This window comes from Ascidia mentula, chromosome 1 (assembly GCF_947561715.1).
Source record: "Ascidia mentula chromosome 1, kaAscMent1.1, whole genome shotgun sequence".
In the NCBI taxonomy this organism is placed as follows: Eukaryota; Metazoa; Chordata; class Ascidiacea; order Phlebobranchia; family Ascidiidae; genus Ascidia; species Ascidia mentula.
This window is the reverse complement of record NC_138566.1, coordinates 2,129,737-2,152,165: the sequence shown is the minus strand read 5'-3', so window position 1 is coordinate 2,152,165 and position 22,429 is coordinate 2,129,737. Positions and strand designations below refer to the sequence as shown.

Here is a 22,429-nt window from a genome sequence, read left to right as displayed (position 1 = left end):
ATCTTCCACCTCCATTAGCTACGAGACGCCGTATAAAGTTTTGAACTACAGATATTTCTTGCACAGATCATTTTCGTCAACCTTATAACCTCAGGTTGCAAACCACTGACCTACGTTACTGGGGGTGTTGACCAGGCTGGGATTGAAATGTTAGCAAAACATGTAATTTTTGTTGAGCACAAAATAAACACATATTAAACAGCAACAACAGTCGCATCATAAACTGGTTTGTCAAGATCAAAAGCATGTGTCCAGACATCTGAGGTTGGATCGTAAACTTCAACTGATGTCGAGGGATCGCTGAAATTCCTAAATTCAACCAAAATTACTGTGAGTTTGGTTAAACATCAGGAAATTATTACACACACAACTGACAACAACACACATGACCTGTATATTTTTATAACTGATATTGGGACACAAAATTTACTTTTACTTAATATCATTAGCAAGGTCAGTCGGTTTTGCGCAAATCCCACACTTACATATATTTCCCAGTCATTAAACACTTTCAATTATGAGTAACAAACCCTATAGTGACGTCACAATCACTAGTACAAAACATTCAAACGTAAACCTCACCCCCATCCACCCACAACATAAATCCTCCCATCAATAACACAAGCAGAGTGATGGCAACGAGGTTTTAGGAGAGGAGAAACATATTTCCATTTGTTGACTCTAGGTTCGTATTCTTCAACTGTTCCCAGGAAACCTCCTGTCAGATTTAAAGTAAAACTTTGTCCAGGGTTTTCTTGGCTTCTGTTTTGTGTTTAAGTGAAATATTTGTTAATATAACTTTAATTACATCATGTGTGAATTAAGTAATATTAATTACTGTTGTAAATCTTACACTGAAGATATTTTGATGGTTTTTGGTTTAAAACTAAGCCAGTAATTTGAGTTAATTCAAAAACTATTTGTCAAGAATAAACAAACTACAAGAATAGCAAGAAAATAACAAACCATCATTCAAAATATTATGGAATCGACTGAAGTTACCTCACATTAATGGATGGAATCCAGGAAATAAGAAACAGTTTCAAAAACTACTAGTTTTAGTAAATATATAGTTCTGATAACTAACCAATTGCATAGATCTTCCCTTTAATTTCTTCACATGCTAAACGACTTCTTGCTTCATTGAGAGAATCGATTCTTGTGGAGGTTCCAACACGAACATCGTGGAATTCACATGATTGTAAGTTTTGTCCGCCATCACTTCCGCCCACAGAAAACAAAACATCTGAAGAAATTTCAAATCGCTTGTGTTAATATTTATTGTGACGTCATATTACGATTATGTTGTAATGTTACGTAACAATCATTGAAGTAAGTACTGCGTTTAACGAAGAAACAAGGGACAGTTTTATATCAAGATGTAAATAAAAACTAAATAATATGATGGTTGATATTCACGAACTCAGTAAGCACGCAAATAATTATTTTAAACATGGGTTTAATCAAAAAAAATTGTTTTTGCTCATTTTACACGAAACGAAATAAAAACTCGTGCATATGACGTCATCACTCAGTAAACAGTTTTGCGACTCCATGGAATATTTGTGAGTAATAAGTGAGTGAGTATTGTGGGGTGTGTAAAGTTTAGACCGAATTTTACATTGTTGCCTTGCATTGTCAAGAAAAAGGAAAGCCTTCTCTATAAGTTTTAGGAGTTTTCAAAGCATATTCTTACTGCCAATTGAACACATTCCATGTGCACATCTTGGTTGTAACATATTGAAACTGATGCGCCATCTGTCTTCGTCTATGGTATAAATCAAGTAGGATGAAAATGGTTTGCGATCTCCACCACGACCACCGGAAAGGTAAAGTTTCTCTACATCATGGAATTGTCAATAAAATAGATTGGGTAACATTAAAATTTGGTTCCCATGCAACTTTTTGTGAATAAAGCACCACCCACACGATAAAATACAGTAGAATTCAAGTAATTTATCTGTGCATTTTACCCAAACTGCTTAGTACATAATTTAACCATTGATTTTCTTCATATAACCCTGTTATTACACACTATGATTTCTTAAACGGTCTTTTACAATTTGAATATGGTGATCTTGTTATAAACGAATCAAAACATAAAATTTCTCCCTAAACATACACACATTTTATTCTGTTCAATGAATATATGGGGTCGCAAAATGTAATTTAGGTGTCATGAAACATTAACATATTGGTTCCAAAGATATTTGATTTTTATTAATTGTTATGTTCAATTATAAAACTGACTTCTAATAACAGCCGATGCAGCAGACTGTCGACCTTCACACAAATCAGCAAATTTCATCCAGCGATCACTTCTCTCCAAATTCATCATCTCACAACTTTTTGTTGGACCACTTCCACCCATTACATAAACTGTGTTTCCAACTTTGGCTGAAGTTGAGTTAGCTCTTTCTGAGTTTAGTTTCTACAAATAAAATTGTGAAACTCTGTAAACATTTTATACCTCAAATTTTAATAAACTTTAATATTTTTATAGGGGTTCAAATATAATTTTAAAAGTGTTTTTTCAACATAGTAACTTTCTTATGTCTGCAAGCAGCCAATGTATTTGCAAATATTTTTCTTTAAATTTGAAACTCTTAAAAGGAAAAAGCACAATTGAGCTCACTCCTAATTGTGATGCAACAATTTTTCTCCTGATGTTTTTGTGATTTTACATAGATTTACTTGTATTATGTTGCTGTTGCTGCCAAGCTTATTGTATTTTAATTAATCTGTTTTTTGGCACAAATAAATGGATTTGCTTGTGCAATAAACAAATTGAAATGAATGGTGTTAACAGTTTTAAGGTAGCGTGAAGCTATTTTGAACATTAAAATGCAACCAACTGGTAAATGTTTATGTTGTTTTGTGGCAACATTCCATTTCACACAATCTCTTGATTTATGGCCACCGATGAGAAGAAATCCTGACAAGCCTGCAACAAATTTTAAAATATTAGGAATTTGAATGTTTGTAAAAAGACTCCACTACAGTTAAGTGCACTGCCTACCCCATAGGAGCTTTAATTGAAAATACAAACAACCAAAAACTGTATAGAAGAACTGACTGTTCTCAATCTGTGCAATGCAATGCCATGGCTGTTTCATAACAATTTTAAATAGGAAAATCAAGTTAGGAAAATGGTTCAAATAACAAGTTAGTCCCCTGCAACAAGAAAATTCATTGGAACAAAATGTCCTGATAGGTTTGTGAGTAGTGCACAGCAGGTGTCGTGAATTGTTTCAAGTGCACCACACATGACCGTTGATCTGAACGTTGAAATATCCTACTTTCACCTATGCAGATATGTTACCCATGTTTAATGAAAACAATGAGGTTTCTTTTAAAATACAAATACCCATTTCATTTCTTCCTGGTGATGGGTTGGGCAAGTCATCATCCACTGGAAGGTTTCTTTTACTGTGTGGGTTTTGGGGAGTAGCGTGACTTGCAGATTGTCCACTTGTATCTTAAGATATGTAAGTCCATTGAAATACAACAAAATACAGACACAAAAAACAAAATTATTATTTGCATGATCAGAAACATAGTTATTTAGTCTGGGTAGTTGTTGACATGTTTTTGTGTTATATTATTTTATATGAATCAGTTTCCTGTAAAGGTTACGTCAAATTTGGTGACAATAACATCTGCTTTGTGAATGGGCAACTCAGTGAAACATGCAGTGCTAACATAAAAATGCTATACAATTTACATCAAATGTGTTTAGGATCTACTTTTGGAGGAAATGCAACAGAATTTCCATATGTTCATTTGCTGGTATCAGTGATTTCAAAACAATCTGGCAATTATCTCCAACAAAAGAAGCAATCCATCATAATGTCACAACACAAAATTCTTGCCTTGTACTTGTGGTAATTGTTGTTCTCGATCACCTGTCTGAATTAATCCCTCAAGTGTTTGAATCATTTCAGTTTCTACATATACAAACAAAAACACTCATCAATTGCAGTACAGTGAAAACAACTCATATAAAAAATAGCGGGGCACACAAACAACGGCATTTGATTGTTTGTAAACCCAACCAGTTTAAATTTTGAAAGTTCTTACCAACTGGAAGTTTTGGATTTGTGACATCACTTGAATCCATTGCAGTCCACATACTTTCTCCTGTATAACAAACGTCACACTAACATTAAATTTCTGTTATCAGCTTGCAGTTTTTATTGCGTGAAATTTTATTTGCATTCACTTTCATATTAATATTATCATGCATTTGGTTTTATTTAACACTTGCCTTGTGCTTGTGGTAATTGGTGTTCTCTCTCAATTTGATGATTATTGCCCCCAAGTGGTAGTAGATTAACATCAAATCCAACATCTGCAAATTGAAATATTTGGTCAATATAGACAAGCAACGTGGAGCCAATAATATGATTTCTGTGAGCTGCATACAGATGGCCACTGTTTCATCATATAAGGCAGTGTTTCTTAACCTTTTTTGGATCACGAACCCCTAAAACATTCTTTGAAAAGCTATGGACCCCTTTGCAAGAAACACATTGCAAATGTCGAAAAATTTAAATTTGTGGACAGCGAAACCTTATGGACAGAGGAAAATACGTGGATTTCCGGAATAATTGTATTTCGTTTCATGGACCCCTTAATGCATCTTCTCGGACCCCTTGGGGGTTCATGGACCGCAGGTTAAGAACCTCTGATATAAGGTCTCATCAGTGCAGCTTGGTGTGAATCTTTGAAGGCAAAGATTTCCAGTTTGTGGTGAATATACAACCACTGTAACCACTGCAAATTGCTGTTACTACCTCTTCCACTTCTTCCTGGTGATGGATTGGGCAAGTCATCATCCACTGGAAGGTTTCTTTCACTGGGTGGGTTTTGGGGTGTGGCGTGACTTGCAGATTGTCCACTTGTATCTTGAGACATAATAAAACAGTAAATCAAATGTATGGAAAAATGAACTATGTTTAATTTAGATCAATGTTTTTCGGGAAAGTGTTTTTGTAGGAAATTTCACAAAACTTGCAATCCAAGGTTTTCGTTGCTGGCATAGTTGCACTAGATTCAATTCAACACTTAGGGGTGTGGAACATTTTTAGTTAAGGGGCTTATGTGTTGTGCATTCAAACTTATACTTGCCTTGTCTTTGTGGAGGTTGTTGTGTTCGATCTCTTGGTTGAATATTTCCCCACTGTTGAGGATCAATTACTGGACCAACATCTACAAAAAATCATTTTTAAAGAAAAATTGCAAAATTATAAAGCAAAAAAGTAGCACCAGTCCACAAAAAAATGCAATGATGCAAAACTTACCATGAAACTTCCATGTCTGTGTAGAAAACTGGCTGAGTGGAACAGTTGGATTGTGGGTTGCCGTTGGATCCACAATATGCATGTTCCTTGCAGCATTTGCTACTTGCTGCAAAATTACTGTGGGATCTTGTTTGGAAAGAAGTTGTTGGAATTCATCACGAACGTGGACCATGTCTGGACGTTGATTTGGATCTTGATCCCAACATCTGATCATCGCACTTTCCATCAAATCAACTATTTCTCTGCTGTTTGCATTGCTTTGCTCTCTTAGGCTTTGTATTGCTTCACAGTCAGGTCGTAGACCCTGCCTAATTTTGTTCCAGAATCCTTGTTCTGACTGGTATGGTTGTTCACGACTTAGCATCTCAAAATAGATGATACCACAGCTATAAGCATCCTGTTCTTTTTTAGGTCTTGCATCATGAAGAAGCCTTTCTGGTGCTGCATAGTAAAGTGTCAATCCCTGTGATTTTGATTGACCGGGGAGTTGAGTTGTTGATCCTGACGTCAGTTGGACCAACCGAGCACATCCAAAGTCACCAATTATGCAATGCAAGTCAGGTGTGATGAAAATATTTTCTGGCTTTAAATCTAAGTGAACCAATCGCTTGTTGATTCCACAGTTGTGAATGTAGGCAACTCCTGATGCTATTTCAGTTGCCATGCGAAGAATCAAACCAGGGCCCAGTTCAATATCTTGATCCAGGATTAGAATTCTTAAACTTCCACCTCCATAGAATTGCATTACAATCCCGATTGCTCCTGGCCACTTGGTGTACCCATGAACAGTTGATATGTTGTCATGACGAGATTGCAGTAAATTCTTATATTCGTGTCTAAATCTACAAGAAATATAAATAATATGTTGAACTATCTTGACTTTAGTTCATTCACTACAAAAATTATTAATAAGTCACAGAAATTTGTTTAAAAGCACAATTTTACGTTTTTTCAAACAGATGTTGTTCATGTTCTCCACCCGCGACTTTCAAACACTTGACAGCAAGAAACCCCACTTTTTCATGTTTTCCAAGGAAAACTTTGCCATAGCTACCTTGACCGACCACGCACAGATTGATGTCACAAAAGATGTTTTCAGCTTTAAATTCTCTCAGCTGAAAAATACAACAGTTAATTACACGACATTCAATGCGTACAGCTGTGTTATACTTACAATATCTAGTCCTTGTGTGTCATCAACAGATGAGGCAAAGGCCATCGTTATATTTCTTACCCTCAACTCAAAGATTAATTGCATTTAGTTTTCATTGTGCAAGCTGAGTGCTACACCCCCTACTAGAGCAAAACTAAATAGGAAAGTTGAGCCTGATCCAAATAAGGCCTGTGATTGTTTGCAGACTGCCATGAATACGAGTTGGTCTTATTGGCTGAATGCGTCGTAAAGGTTGCCTGGCTCTGGCTAAGATGCTCAATATTTCCTGGTTTTAGTTATAGATTAACATGTACTTTTAACGATTTGGGAATCTTTGTGCGTGCAATAAAACTTCTATTGGCCTCTTGTCATTAAGTTTTATTGCATGACAAACATCAATTCCATTCAACTGGGGTACCTGTGTTCAGTTCAAGGAATTTTGCTAATGCAACAAAGGTTAGCAGTAAACATTCGAATTAGAGCTAAGTATTGACCAAGGTCAGTTTAACAATGTTCAGGGTTATTGAGGTTGGGAAAATGTGTTCTGCATGTTTTTTTTTACATACAAACAAAATCCCCAAATTCGGTGCAGAAAAAAGTAATGCAAAATTGCACATAAACATTTGTTTTAAGCCTGATGCTACATGGTTAGTGGGATATCAGTAACAATCACTCTTATCAGACACTTTTGTAATCTCAAGTTAAAAAAGCGCTGCAGCACATGTTTTTAAACAAGCATTGTGCAAATTGATGGTAACATCACGCGAGCAGCAATAATGATGGCTAATCAAATCCATTCAACATTGTTGTAGAATGCAATGAGAACAATGCAGTCAAGCAACTATCCTATATTGCATACAGTCAACAACAACTTAAAAAACATCCTAAAAGCCCCTGGTATTAATATTTGTTTGCCATCTAAAAAACATAACTCAAAGCACATCAACGCATGAATTCTATTTAAAAACTGATAATTCCGGTTTAAACAAAAGCAAATAAATTTGAAACTTGCAAAGTTACTGCAGTACGTTTTCAAGTTATCCATAAATTACACAGCAAAACAAGATGTTAGCGTCAGATTTCTGCTGAAAGATATTCAAAAAGATGGCTTTGAAGTTGCATCTTTCTGATATACACACGCTTGAATGCTGATGTTCAGGGCTTTAACTTTCGTGCCTGCAAAATGTTCAAGCATTAATTAATCTTATTCACATATTTGACATCAACAGAAAAGTAAATCAGCATTTTTTTTCACAAATTAATGTTAACCACTTACTTGATCCACTGATATTCCAGTTGGTAAACCTGATTGGCCCACAAACCACCTTTACCCTCTACGTCGAATGCCTCAGAACATTTGCCATATTTCTTGTAAGTTTTGTGTGCGTCCTTGGCACCAGCGCACCATCCCTCATCTTGAATTGCAACCATCCGGTATCCACTCCTTGCACCAGCTTCGACGCACTTTGCTATTGCATTGGTACGATTTCTATGGCTGTCCATCAAAACATTATCCAAGTTCTCGAGTGTGGGTATTGCCCGATCCGGGGTGTCCCTCCAACATCCCATGTCACAAGTTTCAACTAAAATAAAAAAATAAGTTTGGACCAAAATCGTAAAAATGGTATCAGCAAGCGATTCAGAATTCCAAATAAGTGCACAAGACCCAAAAGTAAAGTTGTTTATCTCACAACAGGTAAAACTTGGTGATTGGCAGTATTAGTCGCGGGCCCGACTCATATTCCAAGAAGCAAACCTGATCGGGATTCGTGGCCAGGATATCCTGGGTTCGAATCCCGGTGCAGCCAAAAAAAGGTAAAACCAAAACATTGAAACAACCATCAAACAATTGATACCTTTCACAACCCGGTAAATCTGATAGACTTGGTTAGCGAGAGGTCCACCTTTGCCATCGTTTTGGCATGCATCTGACGGTCCGTACCTTCTATATGTTGTCAGGGCACTCTTGGAGGTGTAGCACCAGCCACCATTCTAATCATTAAACATAAATTTAAGCTGGGCAGTACAAGCCTCATGGAACTTTGACCAAACACTGAGGAAATTCTTGAAAAAATGTGTGTTCGTTTCTCGAAAAATAATAAAAATACGAAATTTATATTTATTTAAAATAAAAACAGCGAAATATTGCATCAACACAAATGTTGTCCGATTTCTTGCCATTTACCCCAAACATGTAACGATTCCCAATCATAATTTAGTTACTTGCCTGAACAGCAAATACATCGTATCCAAGCAGGTGAGCGACCCTCGCACACTTCTCAATGGCGTCCAAACGCAAATGACAAGGATCTCGTAAAAGGGGATATCCCTCGGCAGTTCCTATTGCTTACTCATGCGTGTCGTTCCAGCATCCAAGGTTGTCGTTCCAGCATCCAAGGTTGTCGTACAAGACTGCACAGAAACATGTTTAAATTAAAACGATTCTAATTTTATCGGAATCAGAAAGCCAGCTTTTAGTTACAGTTTAAAACTTACTTGTGTAATAGGATTTGTCCGAAGCCACACACACAAATATGACACCAAACCCAAGGCTAATAGTGACAGCCTAAGGTTAACCCTTATACCTTTTCAACACCTAGCACTGCAGCTTGACAATGCAAATGATGACGTCACTCTGAGCTATCGATGCTGCTGTCATGCTACACGCCTCTGGCTTGTTACTTGTTGTTGTTGCTTCTGTTTCCCTTCTGCCTTTCAGTCCTTTATTAACTCGACGCTGTACTGATGATGAACCAAGTATAGGTTCGAAACGTTTACTTAAAATGATTAACAGCATCTTAGCTTTGGCTTTTTTATTCAAAGTTATTAACTCCACTTATTTTGCACCCAACGTTTCTTAACTATTGGGTTTGCACGAACTGGAATATTTGTCAGTTTGTTACATCCCTAATCTTTTCCAGAGGCCCCCTAACATAATTAAGCTGTGGCAAATTGTTTTTAAACAGCTTGTGGCTTATGTTGGCAGTCCTACAAAACCTTGGTAGTGATAATTTATTAAAGCCCCTTTGATAAACTGCAAAATAAAGCAATAAATTTATAAGATAGTTTAATCAATTTAAATATTGTCTTTTTGGGACTGGTACAGACCCATTTTTATAAAATCATATTGCAGTCTCTATGACCTCATCAATGCTTGTTGTTCACTTTATGTAACTCCACCATTATGTTATGGTAATCGACTGCTTGGTCATTAGATACCAGTTTCTTGACAACCTGCAACACATATAGATTCAAATACCAATTTTGTGGTGTGTCTTTGATATCCCCTATTTTTAGAAAGAATGGCGGCTCTTAATACAGGCATCGTGTTAAGCTTTTGTATTAACTTTACTGTTTACATAACTGGAACACAAATCACTTTTTACTATTGACCAGGGGTGCACATCCTTTTTACTATTGCCGGCCGCAACACACACACTACTGTGTGCTAACGGCCGCCACTGAATATACTGCTTTTCCAACGATATACTCCTGATAATTACGACAAGTTGACGTGAGCATTATTAGAAACGAATGGAAATGATTCCATACCTGAAAAATGTGCACTATTTATTATTTACATTTGCCAAATTACGTATATTACAATGTAATAAAATGTGAATTATGGGCCGAATTAAAAGCTTAACTCTTGCGACCGCTAGAAAAACAAGTTTCAGAAGCAACGGCCGCCAATGCATATATTTTGATATAAATGTGCACGGCCGCAAAAAATAGCGTCCGCGGCCGCATGCGGCCGTACGGCCGCAGGTTGTGCACCGCTGATTAAACCGTAACATAACAACTTTAATTCGGTGTGTAGTTGAACACATGCTATATACTTACCGGTATTCCGATTTATTTCAAACCACAACACAATCAATTTGAAGCCTTTTGAAAGTCCCACAACAATTTAACAAAACTTCACATTTCAAATTTCGTGCTGCAAAAACTTGAATGCAAATGAGCTGCGTTATGACGGATGAGAGCAAATAACATTGTCGCACGGCGATGGTGGCGATAGTGAGTGCAAGGCGAGTAGGTTTAATTTCAACCTCTTAAATATGCCCGAACGAATAGAAGTAAAGAATAGCTTTTATTGTTGTAGGCGTGTATTTAAAACACTCTTTAAATTCCTACTACTTGATGTGTCTTATCATGTTCCGCAAGGGCAACTTTGGCTGAACCTTCTGATAAGGTGCAGAAGGTCCTGTCAAAGTACAATATATACAACCAATATAACGGATTATATTCTACAACCTCAAATGAAAAATGATTCCCTGTCATTAGACATTCGCCCTCATTCAAATAAAATAAAACTCTGTTCACATTTTACATCTCTGGGTTACCACTATCACCACTCCTCTACCAGATATCAGTTCCTATTCGTGGTTAAATTTATATTTGTTTTAAACCACTGTGTATCCCTAAATCAATGTTTTACTGCCGTTCCGCACAACCTTCAGATGATCCCGACCTTCTCCGATTTACGTCACCACGATTGGACTGTCCTCAGGACGTTCCAGGTCTGTCGATATGGATCCAAGGAAACGTTCTTTAAACCGGGTTGGCAAATGTGTTTGATAGGTTTTGTTTTGGCCAGCACGGTCGGGTGGCCACTCTGCTGTCCTTCGCGAGGAAATCACCTTCTGTTGGGCGCTTGACATGAGTCCAATCTTTCTTTCGCCGTATTTAAAGCCTTTTGTTGATAATAAACTTGCCTGTGGAATTTAATTAAAACACATTCTATCTACAGGATATATCGATACGGTGTGCGATCGACAGCCTGCCAGAGGCCTTTGGTTCAAATTGATCCAGATTTCATTCATCAATCACATCTATCTACAGGATTTGCAAATTCGTTCATAACGCCAATGAGTAAAAACCCAGCGCAAATTTAAAAAATAGTTTTGCATAATGAAATACTATCAGGGAATTTAACGTTCACAAAACGGGCTTAATAACGGCTGGATTAATGATAATATTTCTGTGTTGTTGCAGTAGTGGTAAACCCCGTCTTTATTTGCGCAATACATGCACCTTAATCAGGCTTCAAGCGATCACAAAGTTTACAAACTTTCTTTTAAGGCAACTGCAATATTAACTAACCGATTTATAACGCACATGTTACTTTAAAGTTTGTTTAACCGCAGTTGGAAAGGATTGTGTTGTTATGGAAGAATTATCGGAACCAGAAGTGATTGATCAGCAAATTTAGCGAGCAGCGTTGTTGTTATGACAACGTAAACGAGAATACTCCACAAACAAATACCTTTTTGGGCGTCACTAAAACAGCCCTAGTGATACACATATTTTGCAGCTACACCATTGTGATGGATTAATAACGGTTTTGGTATAAACAGAAGAACACTAGACAACAGAACGCAGGCGTGATGCACAAAACATTTTTTTAGGGTTTTCCTTTGTCAGGGAGCAGTTGGTTTATTTTCCTTGGACCGCATTATTCTTGCACCAAATATCTTTGTGGAATGACCGTCTTTTAAATCTAACCAAAATTATCCCTTATTAAACCATTAACCGTGTAAACGTAACAACATATGTGGTCTTGCAAGCGAAGAGTCAACCCTATGCCTACACCTTCATCTTTTACACACTTACCAACGTTTCAGTTGGGTTGTCGCAACAGAAACTATGCTAGATGTTGGCATATTAACTATGCCCACAACCACTTATAAATGCAGAGCCCCAAAATATCTTGCACCTCCATTAGCTACAAACCATTGTATAAAGTTTTGAACTACAGATATTTCTTGCACAGGTTATTTTCGTCAACTTTGTAACCTCAGGTTGCACACCACTGACCTACATTACTGGGGGTGTTGGCCAGGCTGGGATTGAAATGTTAGCAAAACATGTAATTTTTATTCAGCACAAAATAAACACATATTAAACAGCAACAACAGTCGCATTACAAACTGGTTTGTCAAGATCAAAAGCATGTGTCCAGACATCTGAGGTTGGATCGTAAACTTCAACTAATGTTGGGGAGGGATTGCTGAAATTCCAAAATTCAACCAAAATTACTGTGAGTTTGGTTAAAAATCAGGAAATTATTACACACGCAACTGACAACAACACACATGTCCTGTATATTTTTATTACTGATATTGGGACACAAAATTTACTTTTACTTAATATCATTAGCAAGGTCAGTCGGTTTTGCGCAAATCACACATTTACATATATTATCCCAGTCATTAAACACCTTCAATTATGAGTAACAAACCCTATAGTGACGTCACAATCACTAGTACAAAACATTCAAACGTAAACCTCACCTCAATCCACCCACAACATAAATCCTCCCATCAATAACACAAGCAGAGTGATAGAAACGAGATTTTAGGAGAGGAGAAACATATTTCCATTTGTTGACTCTAGGTTCGTATTCTTCAACTGTTTGCAGGAAGCCACGATCACAACCTCCTGTCAGATTTAAAGTAAAACTTTGTCCAGGAATTTTCTTGGCTTCTGTTTTGTATTTGAGTGAAATATTTGTTCATGTAACTTTAATTACATCAGGTGTGAATTAAGTAAAGTTACCTCACATTAATGGATAGAATCCAGGAAATAAGAAACAGTTACAAAAACTATTAGTTTTAGTTAATATGTAACTTCTGATAACTAACCAATTGCATAGATCTTCCCTTTAATTTCTTCACATGCTAAATAACCTCTTGCTTCATTGAGAGAAGCGATTCTTGTGGAGGTTCCAACACGAACATCGAGGAATTCACATGATTGTAAGAATTGTCCGCCATCACCCCATCCGCCCACAGAAAACAAAACATCTGAAGAAATTTCCAAATCGCTTGTGTTAATATTTATTGTGACGTCATATTACGATTATGTGGTAATGTTACGTAACAATCATTGAGGTAGGCACTACGTTTAACGTAGAAACAACGGACAGTTTTATATCAAGATGTAAATAAAAACTAAATAATATGATGGTTGATATTCACGAACTCAGTAAGCACGCAAATAATTATTTTTAACATGGGTTTAATCAGAAAAATTTTTTTTACACGAAACGAAATTAAAACTCGTGCATATGACGTCATCACTAAGTAAACAGTTTTGCGACTCCACGGAATATTTGTGAGTAATAAGTGAGTGAGTGTTGTGGGGTGTGTAAAGTTTAAACCGAATTTTACATTGTTGCCTTGCATTGTCAAGAAAAGGGAAAGCATTCTCCATAAGTTTTGAGAGTTTTCAAACATATTCTTACTGTCAATTGAACACATTCCATGTCCAAATCTTGGTTGTAACATGTTGATATTATTCGTCCATCTGTCTACATCTATGGTGCAAATCAAGTAGGATGAAAATGGTTTGCGATCTCCACCATGACCCCCGGAAAGGTAAAGTTTCTCTGCAACATGGAATTGTCAATAAAATAGATTGGGTAGCAATAAAACTTGGTTCCCATGCAACTTTTGTGATTGTCAGTAATAAATATTTCTGTAGCATAGCAAAGAACCACCCACAAGATAAAATACAGTAGAATTCAAGTAAGTAATCTGTGTGTTTTACTCAAACTGCTTAGTACATAATTTATCCATTGTTTTTCTTCATATAACTCTGTTTAAAAACACTATGATTTCTTAAACGGTCTTTTACAATTTGAATATGGTGACCTTGTTATAAACGAATCCAAGCATAAAATTTCTCCCTAAACATACCTAAGTGCACAGATTTTATTCTGTTTAAGGAATATATGGGGTCGCAAAATGTAATTTAGGTGTCATGAAACATTAACATATTGGTTCCAAAGATATTTGATTTTTTTATGGTTTTGTTTAATCATAGCAACTTACCTCCGACAACAGCAGATGCAGCACCCTCTCGACCTTCACACAAATCAGCAAATTTCATCCAGCGATCACTTCTCTCCAAATTCATCATCTCACAACTTTTTGTTGGACCACTTCCACCCATTACATAAACTGTGTTTCCAACTTTGGCTGAAGTTGAGAATTTTCTTGCTGTTTTCAGTTTCTACAAATGAAATTGTGAAACTCCGTAAACATTTTATATCTCAAATGTTAATAAACTTTAATATTTTTATGGTCGTTCAAATATAATTTAACAGTAGTTTTCAACAGGCAGCCAATATATTTGCAAAGATTATTCCTTTATATGTGAAACTGTCAAAAGGAAATATCACAATTGAGCTCACCCCTGATTGTGATGCAACAATTTTTCTCAAACATTTTTTGTGATTTTACGTAGATTTACTTGTATTATGTTGCTGTTGCTGCCAAGCTTATTGAATTTTAATTAATCTGTTATTTTAGCACAAATAAATGGATTTGCTTGTGCAATAAACAAGTTGAAATGCATGGGGTTAACAGTTTTTAGGCACCGTAAAGCTATTTTAAACATTAAAATGCAACCAACTGGTAAATGTTCATGTTGTTTTGTGGCAACATTCCATTTCACACAATCTCGTTTTGAATCCTCTCCACCAATGAGAAGAAATCCTGACAAGCCTGCAATGAATTTTAATATTCAAAATTTGAATGTTCACAAAAAAGACACCACTACAGTTAAGTGCACTGCCTACCCCATGGAAGAACGCAGAAGTAATACCATGCTTTCGCATAGCAAGGCAGGATCGCCCCACAGCGCAGGCCCTTTGTAGTGGGGCGATCCTGCCTTGAAAGCATGGTATTACTTCTGTGTTGTCTGATTACGGTGGTGGAGATCCTCTACGCATGTGAAAGTCGCCTGACAAATTGTGCGCTTGCACACCATTGTACCTTGGCCACAATATACCCCGTTAAAACAGCTAGCTCAGTTGGTAGAGCGTTGGGCCTAGTTAGCCAAGGGTCGTGAGTTCAAACCTCACCGGGAGCTTGATTTTTCAGATCTCGCTCCGACTTGTCGGGAAAATGGCTGATCCAGCTTGGCTGCAATGCCTTGGCTGCGAAGCCTTGGCTGCGAAGCCTGTTAACCTTCTGTATAGCAGAACTGACTGTTCTCAATCTGTGCATTGCAATGCCATGGCTGTTTCATAACAATTTTAAATAGGAAAATCAAGTTAGGAAAATAGTTCAAATAACAAGTTAGTCCCCTGCAACAGAAAATTCATTGGAACAAAATGTCCTGATAGGTTTGTGAATAGTGCGTAGCTAGTGCACCACACATGAATATTAATCTGAACACTGAAATATCCTACTTTCACCATTGCAAAAATACTTAACAGGAGATTTTTGATATGTCAATGTTCAAAAAGCTGATACTTAAATTTGACATTCTAATTTTTCAATACATTTTATCTTACATTATCTTACATATGTTTTGTTTGTTACGTTATCACCCGTTTTAATTTACCTGGTTGTTGATGGGATGAGTGGGGTGTGGAATGATCTACTCTAAGGTTACGGTCACTAGGTGGTGTCAGAGGGTTGGTAACAGGTTTCACTTTTTCTGGTGTGAAATTGTACAGTATTATTGCTTGCAATAAACTGATTATCTGTTTTCATGCAACAAAAATAAACAAGGTACAAGATCCATTAAACTGATATATTAAACCTACTTATGACAATCATTTCATAAGGCATGTGAAGTAGCTGCAATATGGGGTATTCTTACAGCTGTCATACACAAACATCAAACCAACATTTTTGTTGCAAATTATACTTCACATGTTGGTGTTGATTCTGTCACGCTGCTATGCTCAATGCTAACCATGTCAGATTATATATATACCCTTTTTACCTCTCATTGTAGAAAGCCTTCCTCCAATGGGTGGAGGTTCTGGTGTAGCATAACTTGTACATCTTCTACTTGCTGTGTTCAGATTTTGAGAATAAAAAGAAATAAAGAAACACAAGTCTGTACCCAAACACTTGCCTTGTACTTGCGGTGATTGCTGTTCTCTTTCACTAGGCTGAATGTTGCCCTCAAGTGGTGGATCAATTTCAAGGTTAACACCTAAATTTATACACTACTGTTTTATGAAGGTGTTTTCGATCATTTTTAAGCTTCAAGTTCAACACCTAAAAATAACTTACTCTTTTATAGTGAGGTTATACAGTCTCAAAACTTTTTTAGCAGATAGATCATGTACAATGGAAACAGTAGGATTACTTCCAAGACAAAATTACCTCTTCCACTTCTTCCTGGTGATGGGTTGGGCAAGTCATCATCCACTGGAAGGTTTCTTTCACTGGGTTGGTTTTGGGGTGTAACATGTCTTGCAGATCTTCTGTTTGCGTCTAAGATAAGCGAAAATGCAGTTAAATGCATTGCATTTAGGCATTATTTATTCAATCAGAAAATTATTATTATGTTTTAGTTCATAGTAACTTGTTATATTCCAATTCATAATAACATAAAGAGCAGTTATTAGCATTAGTTGACAGAATATTTTATGTTTGGTTACAAAACCTCTATTTTGCGATGTAGTGGGTTGTATCTGGTTTATTTGCATCTGGGCAACTTCAGCAATTGCTAATTCATCTGAAAACAGTATAGTTTACATCAAACTTGTTTGGGAAGTAGCAATTCAGAAAAATTCTCAATCCCAAGTGTTTTGTTGTATGTATGTATGGGTGATATAGGCTTTATTCTGCTTTCAAAAACAATGACCTTTGTCAGGGTGGAACAAATGTTGGCTTGGAAAGATTTCTCATAATCTTATCAAAAATAATTTTGAATACTTTTCGAAATTAAAATGCATTCTTTTCAATTCCTGCAGCTAACTCTATAAGCGCAATGTTTATGCTTTCGGCCAGGTAGCTTGCATTGAAAAAGGATTACAGCCTCTGACACCCACATACTTGGATAATTATTTTGCAACATAAATTGCTCACCTTGTACTTGTGGGGATTGTTGTGCTTGTTCAACTTGATGAATGTTGCCATCAAGTGGTCGGTTAATTTCAGACCCAACATCTACAAACAAAAACCCTCAACAAATATTACACAAAAAAAGAGATATAAAGCATGTATATCAATATAAGAGTTCCATTGTACATAAACACTATTGTGGAAGTATGATACAAAACAAACTTGAAATCATGAAACTGACAAACAAAATGCTACCATGAAATTTCCATGTCTGTGTTGAAAACTGGCTGAGTGGAACAGTTGGATTGTGGGTTGCTGTTGGATCCACGATATGCATGTTCCTTGCAGCATTTGCCACCTGCTGCAAAATTACTGAGGAATCTTGTTTGGAAAGAAGTTGTTGGAATTCATCGCGAATATCAACCATGCCTGGTCGTTGATTTGGATCTTGATTCCAACATCTGATCATCGCTCTTTCCATCACATCAACTATTTCTCTGTTGTTTGGATCATTGGTTCTGTCCTGTATTTCTCTAATACCTTGAAGGTTTGGACGACCACCATTTTGAATTTTTAGCCAAAAAATATCAGCTGAGGGATATGGCTGCTTGCGTGCCAGCATGACATAATAAATTACACCACAACTGTATGCGTCTTGCTCCTTTTTTGGTTTAACGTCATCAGATAATTTTTCTGGTGCCGCATAGTACAATGTCAATGGTTGTCGTTTTTGTTGACCTTGAATCTGAGTTGCTGCCTGAGTAAAGTTTACAAGCCGAGCACATCCAAAGTCACCAACTACGCAACGCATGTCTATTGTGATGAATATGTTTCCAGGCTTAAGATCGCCATGGACTACACGCTTATCAAGCCCGCAATTATGAATGTATGCAACTGCTGATGTTATTTCAGTTGTCATGCGGAGAATCAAACACGATCCAAGTTCAATACGTTTATCCAGGAGTAAGACTTCTAAATTACCCCCTCCATAGAATTGCATTACAATCCCGATTGCTCCTGGCCATTTGGTGTATCCATGAACAATTGATATGTTGTCATGGCGAATACGCAGTAACACATCGTATTCTTGGTTAAACCTAAAAATACATGTGAATATTTTTTATGGGCAGTTAAACTGAGCCATATAACTTACTCATTCTCCAGCATCAATTGCTCATGTTCTCCACCAGTAATTTTAAAAAACTTGACAGCAAAAAATCCAGTTTTTTTATGTTTTCCAATGAAAATTTTACCAAAACTACCTTGGCCAACTTCACATTTTTCGACATCACAAAATATGTTTTCAGCTTTGAATTCCCTTAACTGACAAAAAAATATTGCATTAGAATATTATATAAACATAAAACAGGTGATACTTACTATATGAAGTTCTTCTGGATTCGCAGTATGTGAGGAAACTGCCATCATTTAGTTTTGCTGGATTACATTTGTTCTCCCAGAAAATAATCATTTAACTGTTTGAATTTTGTTCTTTTACTTTGTCCAAAAATGTGTTCACTCTCTTCCCAATACAGGAACTAAATAGCAAGGTGTGGCCGAGGTAAGCAAATATGGGCAACTGCCACAAACCTAAATGCTGGTTAAACATTAACTTACAACTTCCTTTTTCACACCACAGTAAAAAAGTCACAAAGTTTCTCCAAGCTAGCTGCTGTTTTAATGACAATGTACATTTCAGACCCAAATGAAATAACCAACACTTGATAATTTGTAAAAACACAACATGAATCATTTAAAATGGGGTGGAATTTTGTGCTTTATTTTATGGTTGACTTAATTGTACAAAGTTATTTTGGGGATAATATCACAGTGCCACCAAAAACAGCAGTGGTTGTTCCAAACATGTCTGCAAATAATTAAACATTAGGTTCTAATAACCTTTAGGTATATTAACTTAATTTTAAATGTTTGTTCAGCAAATGTTGTCTGAGTATAATGATGGTCAAATTTTAACATTTTAATGCAGGTGTTTAATTTTAACCTTTACATCGCGCAGACACAATGTGGTCAACCACACATCTAATTTGCCAAGCTTTTTGATGCGATTAACCACATTACGCGATTATCTGGAAGTAGTATAAACAGTACACATAGTTAACATCGGTGTACATTTACACTTACACAGCTAAAATAATGTTGCCATAACGTCCAACTACAGTATAACATAGATACCTTATTCTCTTTTGTATCCCCCTGGGGGCACTTTGGTAAATAATTTGACTTCAATACGTAAACTAGAGGTAGGCTTAACACAAAGTGTGCCCGCTCAATTATCCCAAAATTTGACCTTCATTACTGGTTGCTTTGTTACGTGCCACCTTTCTTCATGCTAGAGGTTTAAAATAAAACTTCAAGATACTGATATGTGGTCTAAAAACATTCAAATCATATCACAGTGCATGTGAATGAGAAATGTTATGGTGTAACACAGTTACATGATTCTTGTATAAAGGTTTTCTTCATTTTTAATCTCCTCCAGGTTTCCAAATCTTGTTTCGTTAAAGTCTTTTTCTGAATCACAACAGAACTTGACTAAAAAAAATTAACATGGCTTCACCATTTTGAATAAATCTAAGAATAAAGTAAATGAAAGTAAAGGTTTTGAATACAAGGATTCTCAACCAGGGCCATGGCATTGTGGTGAGCAAAACTCAGTGTTCAGTGGGCTACAGAGCAAGGTGATATATGGTAATGAGATATTCCATCTAAATTTTACAACTTCAAATCTGCATAGCAAACAACAGCATTTAATGTGAAGAATGCAATTATTTATGTGAACTAATTGTTTTGAATCAGAGCTGAATTTTCCAACAAAATGGGACAATCTCTACATCGACAGATTTCAGCAAACATTGAAAAGTTATTTGCTCTTATTTTTGTGCACAGTTGCGATGTCGCCTGGGTTGTAATTAGTGCTGTTTCAACAGCAAACAAATGTATGTTTAGTGAAGGCTGATTGTGGTAAATCATTTATAAAGAAGAAACAACAGTGGACCAACAGCACTACCTTGTGGAACATAATCAGTACTTCACATTATTCTGGAAGCTGTGCTGTCTATTTGAACGAACTGTTGCCAATTCCTAAACAAGATCAGTTTGTAACTGGATATAGAGTTTGCAAGAAAGCCTCAGTTCTGCAATAAAATGTGGTGGTTAACAGTGTCGTTGGTTAAAGTGATGAAAACCACTTTGGGTAAAAATACAACTTTCTAGATAAAATTTGAATAACCTTTAATGCCAGGATTTGGCCTAATGGTCGCATCTCTGTATTTCTTTGGAAAAGAGTTTGTTGGTCGTGAAATTCCCTTCTCCTGTGTAACAGAGTATACTGCATGAGTGTCAGTGTTTTGGTTGAATGAGCATAGATGCACAGACTGTTGCCAGGGCATTTTCAGTGTGTTTGGGGCAGTTTTACTATGGTTTTTAGTCAGGCAGTTGATTGGTAGAGGGTGCTGTTAAAAATCTGATTCATAACCTGCTGAAATATTAAGGTGGATTTTGCGGAAAAATGAATCACAGAAAGTACACTCCATTTGTGATTTTCTGTTAGTCCCACATCTTATCTAGAAATTCAGGTCAAAATTATATGCAAGACAACTACCTTAACCTCTTCCCCAGTGCATTTTGGCCCCTGTTGGATATTACTTTGGCTAAAAAAGTGTAAATTTGTTTTGCAAAAAATGAATCACAGAAAGTACCCTCCATTTGCAATTAAGTGAAGCCACCAACCCTCCACTACACAATTCATTAAGAATTAGATGTCTTGGGGCCCCGAAGGGATGTTTGAGGTTATTTCAATAGTGCAGCATGTAGCCTTATGATTTTTACCAATACTTTAAATGTTTTTAAACCAGCCATGTTAAGTTTACTTAAATATTACCTAGTTACGAGTCACTGGTATGCGATATCGACCCATTTTCAAAAAAAAAAATTCTTGCAATCTTCACTTTATTTAACTCCACCATTTCGTTGTGGTTATCGACTGCTTGATTATTTGCTACCAGTTTCTTGACAACCTGCAACACAAGCCAGATTGGGAATATGTGATAATAAATTCTCCGCACACTTTTGCAAAAATTCACTAATAATCTGTACAATAAAAACTAGCCAATAATTAACATGTGAAAAACATTGCGATTAGGTAAAGTTATTGCATTAACTTCACTTTTCATATAACTGGAACACAAATTCATTAACACACTATTGTCATTCTATCAGAATCCAAATATGTTTTTTTTTTCAACCGCATGCCAAAATACTTTCTGTTCCCTATAATTTCCTTAACATCTCTGGATCTGTCAAGATTCTAATGCTGATTACAGGAAAGCAATTAAAAATTAAAATTTTAAAGTCTGTAAAATTGTTCATCAAATTTGCTTGTGATTTTACATGTTTTGCTGGGGGGGTTGTCAAGCACACATGTAAATGTGATTTCCTCACAGATAACGTCTGGCGTAGAATCCAAACCCATTGCATTGGGATGCGATGACCAGACTTTTCGGTTTACAAAAATATGCATCGACGTGAACATGAATATATTTGAAAATTATAAATTTAGACAGTGGGAATTAAATCCTTCAACTACCTTCCAGTGTACAAGCGCAGCAACAATTTTGGGTTGGATCCGGCGCAACACATCACTAGAAACAACATATTTGCATTCTGCCAAAATGACAATTGTGTTAAAACCGTAACACAATTTACGTTTGGTCTGTAGTTAAACACACGCTTTATAGCTAACCGGGATTCTGATTTGATTCAAACCACAACACAACGCATTTGACGACTCTTAAAAGTCTTATAACAGAGTAAATTTACCACCGTCATTTCGGCGAAATGGAATTTGGTAAAAACCGAAATTATTTCACGCATAAATGAACACGGCTTCAAACAATTGTGTTCACACAAAATAAGCATTAAATCACGAAAAAAACAAAAATGAGTTGTAATAACAAACATTTCAATCAGCAAGGTGTCCAATATTTGCAAAACAATATCTACACTTTAAAATTGCAATTTTTGAACACCTATAAAGTATAAAACAACGAAATGGGTTTGACTGCGGTGTCGCTGTGTGAATCCCAGCATTCGCGTATTTTCGGCGCTGCATACAAGTGCCAATTTAATGATGTTCC

At 36.3% G+C, this 22,429-nt stretch overlaps 2 protein-coding genes and 1 long non-coding RNA gene across 5 annotated transcripts; all 3 read right to left on the bottom strand.

Moving 5' to 3' along the window:
- Window positions 1-186: 186 nt before the first annotated feature.
- Window positions 187-22,110, bottom strand: LOC145905164 (uncharacterized). Of its 3 annotated transcripts, none has more exons than XM_082992428.1 (19): window positions 21,999-22,110; window positions 21,175-21,310; window positions 20,524-20,605; window positions 20,302-20,428; window positions 18,654-19,826; window positions 18,427-18,596; window positions 17,529-18,370; window positions 17,298-17,378; window positions 16,873-16,944; window positions 16,590-16,700; window positions 16,332-16,416; window positions 16,201-16,268; window positions 15,814-15,909; window positions 14,878-14,969; window positions 14,295-14,475; window positions 13,706-13,849; window positions 13,104-13,265; window positions 12,753-12,900; window positions 187-309 (listed from the first exon to the last, which is right to left on the bottom strand). In XM_082992428.1, the coding sequence occupies exons 5-19, from the start codon at window positions 18,699-18,701 to the stop codon at window positions 195-197; spliced, it is 2,415 nt and encodes an 804-aa protein (XP_082848554.1). In that variant the 5' UTR covers window positions 18,702-19,826; window positions 20,302-20,428; window positions 20,524-20,605; window positions 21,175-21,310; window positions 21,999-22,110; the 3' UTR covers window positions 187-194. The 3 variants fall into 3 exon arrangements, with proteins under 3 accessions (XP_082848554.1, XP_082848556.1, XP_082848555.1); XM_082992429.1 differs by lacking the exon at window positions 187-309 and adding an exon at window positions 12,336-12,469; XM_082992430.1 differs by lacking the exon at window positions 16,873-16,944.
- On the bottom strand, window positions 1,651-3,169 carry LOC145905588 (uncharacterized). The gene is made up of 3 exons (XR_014402752.1): window positions 2,856-3,169; window positions 2,251-2,431; window positions 1,651-1,840 (listed from the first exon to the last, which is right to left on the bottom strand). It is a non-coding gene; the product is annotated as an uncharacterized LOC145905588 (long non-coding RNA).
- Window positions 7,054-10,407, bottom strand: LOC145905578 (uncharacterized). Its single transcript, XM_082992824.1, has 7 exons — window positions 10,300-10,407; window positions 9,565-9,690; window positions 8,953-9,490; window positions 8,684-8,868; window positions 8,313-8,448; window positions 7,733-8,039; window positions 7,054-7,632 (listed from the first exon to the last, which is right to left on the bottom strand). The coding sequence occupies exons 6-7, from the start codon at window positions 8,023-8,025 to the stop codon at window positions 7,620-7,622; spliced, it is 306 nt and encodes a 101-aa protein (XP_082848950.1). The 5' UTR covers window positions 8,026-8,039; window positions 8,313-8,448; window positions 8,684-8,868; window positions 8,953-9,490; window positions 9,565-9,690; window positions 10,300-10,407; the 3' UTR covers window positions 7,054-7,619.
- Window positions 22,111-22,429: the final 319 nt, after the last annotated feature.